We start from the raw sequence: 2,487 nt of genomic DNA on the forward strand, positions 1-2,487 counted from the left end.
TGAGTTTGCATTTAAATTTCAGCAATTAAAATTTCTAAATTTCACAAAATTAAGAATACTCGGAATTTTTACTACAATAATAACGTGAAGATAGCTCAAGGTAGTGTGTTTTTTTAATGCTGAAATAGCTTCTGGGTTTATTCCTAATAATATGTCCAGTATCACCTATATTTCCCTATTTATAACAAAATTGACATCATGATTAAGTCTACTAATCTACTAAGTCTACTAATAGTAAAAAAGGTTTTTTAAGTACACAATAAATGAGTTTGTTTCTTGTTCTGATTGCCTTCTACTTGTTTGTTCCTCTGTAATACTTGTGATTATAGGATCTTAAACAAAATCCTTGATAAAGTAGTGTTACAAACTTATAAGATCATTTAACGTAGTACTATAAAATTAAAGCAATAGGCTTTTCAAAAAACTTGACACGTGTTTTATAAGTGATTATAAAATGTTTTCTCATAGGCCAAAACTTATATAAACCACTGTGATTTCCCATTATAATCATTAGAAAAAGTGTACTGTTTCTATTAAAATAATAACTTAATTTTTAAATGGTTTAATGGTAACTTATTATTTTGGCTAAAGTAACTTTGTCATTAGTACCTGAAATGGTATTACACATTTGTAATTGCATATTTGGATAATCATAAACTTGGAAATGTTATTAATAAATTGTCCCCGAAGCATCTGGGTGCACAGTAACCAGTTGTCAGCACTCACCAGTTCACCAATTGTGTGGAGCCTGTGCACAGACAGACGGTAACACTTGCAGAATATTTGGAGATATTTTTGGACAAAATGAGCATAATTTTTAAGCAGAACATTATATTTTGGTATAATATCATAGGATATGAGAACTCCCTGAGCAGAGATTTACAGCAAAACATAGGGACAAAAAACATGATGAGGGCACCCAGTCTTACATTCTTCAGTTCATACTGTGACTGGCCTTTGACCTCATAAAAGGAAAACTAGAATTTGTAAGTACAAACCCAATATTAAGCCAAAACTTGCCAAGAGATCTTTTAAAAGTCAAGGAATGAGTCTGCCTACTGCGTAATTTATCTGAAGGATTTATTTGTTGCTGGCCTTTCAGATTTTATGTTTAATTCCGCAAACCCCTAAGGTATCAAAGAACTTCACCTACCTTACTTTCTATTTCTTTACTTTCTTATAATATAAATTTAATGAAGATAATACCTGTAGATATAACGGTATCATTTTAGTCATCTATGAAAAGTACTATTAATAAAAAAGTTAAAACAAGTCAACATGATCTTGTGGTGGTTATTGTGGAAAGCCTACATCTGAGCTGCCTACTACATAATCCTTGATAATATTCCTAGGGAATCTCATACCAAGCAGCAATTTTTGAAAAACTTAAACTTTATTCCACTACGTAGAAATACAGATAATGTTGTGAGGGTGGGCTTTTTTGTTTGTTTGGGGTTTTGTTTTGATCTTTTAATTTTTTTTAGTAACCTAGTGACCAGCCCACTAAGGATAACCAGTTTTAAACTCTGGTCTAATAAGCAGATTGATTCAAATTTGTGCTTTGTCCTAAGGATTTGAATTGGTAGAAATAACTCTAGACTTTTTTTTTTAAGGGTCTAGATTATTTTGAAATCCCCAGTAGGGTAGTTCCTTACCTTTTGGTTACATTTTAGGTCGTTCAAGCCCTCAGTTAGACCCTTTGAGAAAAAGCCCAACCATGGAACAAGCAGTGCAGACCGCCTCAGCCCACTTACCTGCTCCAGCACCTGTTGGGAGAAGGAGCCCCGTATCAACCAGGCCTTTGCCATCTACCAGCCAAAAAGCAGTAGAGAATCAAGAGCACAGGCGAGGTAGAACTTTAGCTTTTTAATGTTTCTCAATTGACTGATCAGCATTTTCTGCTCACCTTATTTTCATTAAAAGGATTTACTTCATGTGAATGATCCCGGAAGGTTTAAACTGAACTGGATAGAATGTTCAGTCTTATTTGACTCGAAGTGGGGGGGAGGTTAATAGCTTTTTGGATGTTGCACAGGTTTTGGTTTCAGTTTTTTTCCCATTTCTGACTTTACAGAAGTTTTTGATTATGTGTGCTGAGTTGACTTGTCATTTTGCATGTCTTCTTCTGTAGCCGAAGTACACAAAGTTTCAAGGCCAGAAAACGAGCAACTCAGAAATGATAGCAAGAGACAAGTTGGTAAGTTCTTGAATCTGAAAGTCATATCCTGCGCTTCTCCTTAGGGAGAACACTTTACGTGATACATAATTACTACAAAAATGAAAGGGAGGGGTTGGTGATTATATGAACACAAGGGAGTGTCATTGTGGTGACAGAATAGGTCTTTATCTCGGTTATGGTGGTGATTATGTGACTCTGTGTGTGTGGTAAGATAGATAAGAGGTCATGATAAGATGTCAGATGTCATAGATAAAGACACAAAGACATACCAAAAAAATGAGTACATGTGAGCCAGGCACAGTGGCTCA

At 34.7% G+C, this 2,487-nt stretch overlaps 1 protein-coding gene across 1 annotated transcript in view; it reads left to right on the forward strand.

The window, feature by feature from the left end:
• The window catches only part of LSM14A (LSM14A, SCD6 homolog A (S. cerevisiae)), a gene marked incomplete at its 5' end in the record, with an annotated part of 58,936 nt that overhangs the window by 49,012 nt on the left and 7,437 nt on the right, over positions 1-2,487 (forward strand). The window contains 2 exons of the mRNA XM_012651480.1: positions 1,674-1,850; positions 2,132-2,193. Of these exons, the coding sequence (XP_012506934.1) occupies positions 1,674-1,850; positions 2,132-2,193 (239 nt within the window). The remainder of the gene's footprint in view (positions 1-1,673; positions 1,851-2,131; positions 2,194-2,487) is intronic.

Source organism: Propithecus coquereli, unplaced genomic scaffold (assembly GCF_000956105.1).
Source record: "Propithecus coquereli isolate 6110/MARCELLA unplaced genomic scaffold, Pcoq_1.0 Scaffold358, whole genome shotgun sequence".
NCBI classification, from domain to species: Eukaryota; Metazoa; Chordata; class Mammalia; order Primates; family Indriidae; genus Propithecus; species Propithecus coquereli.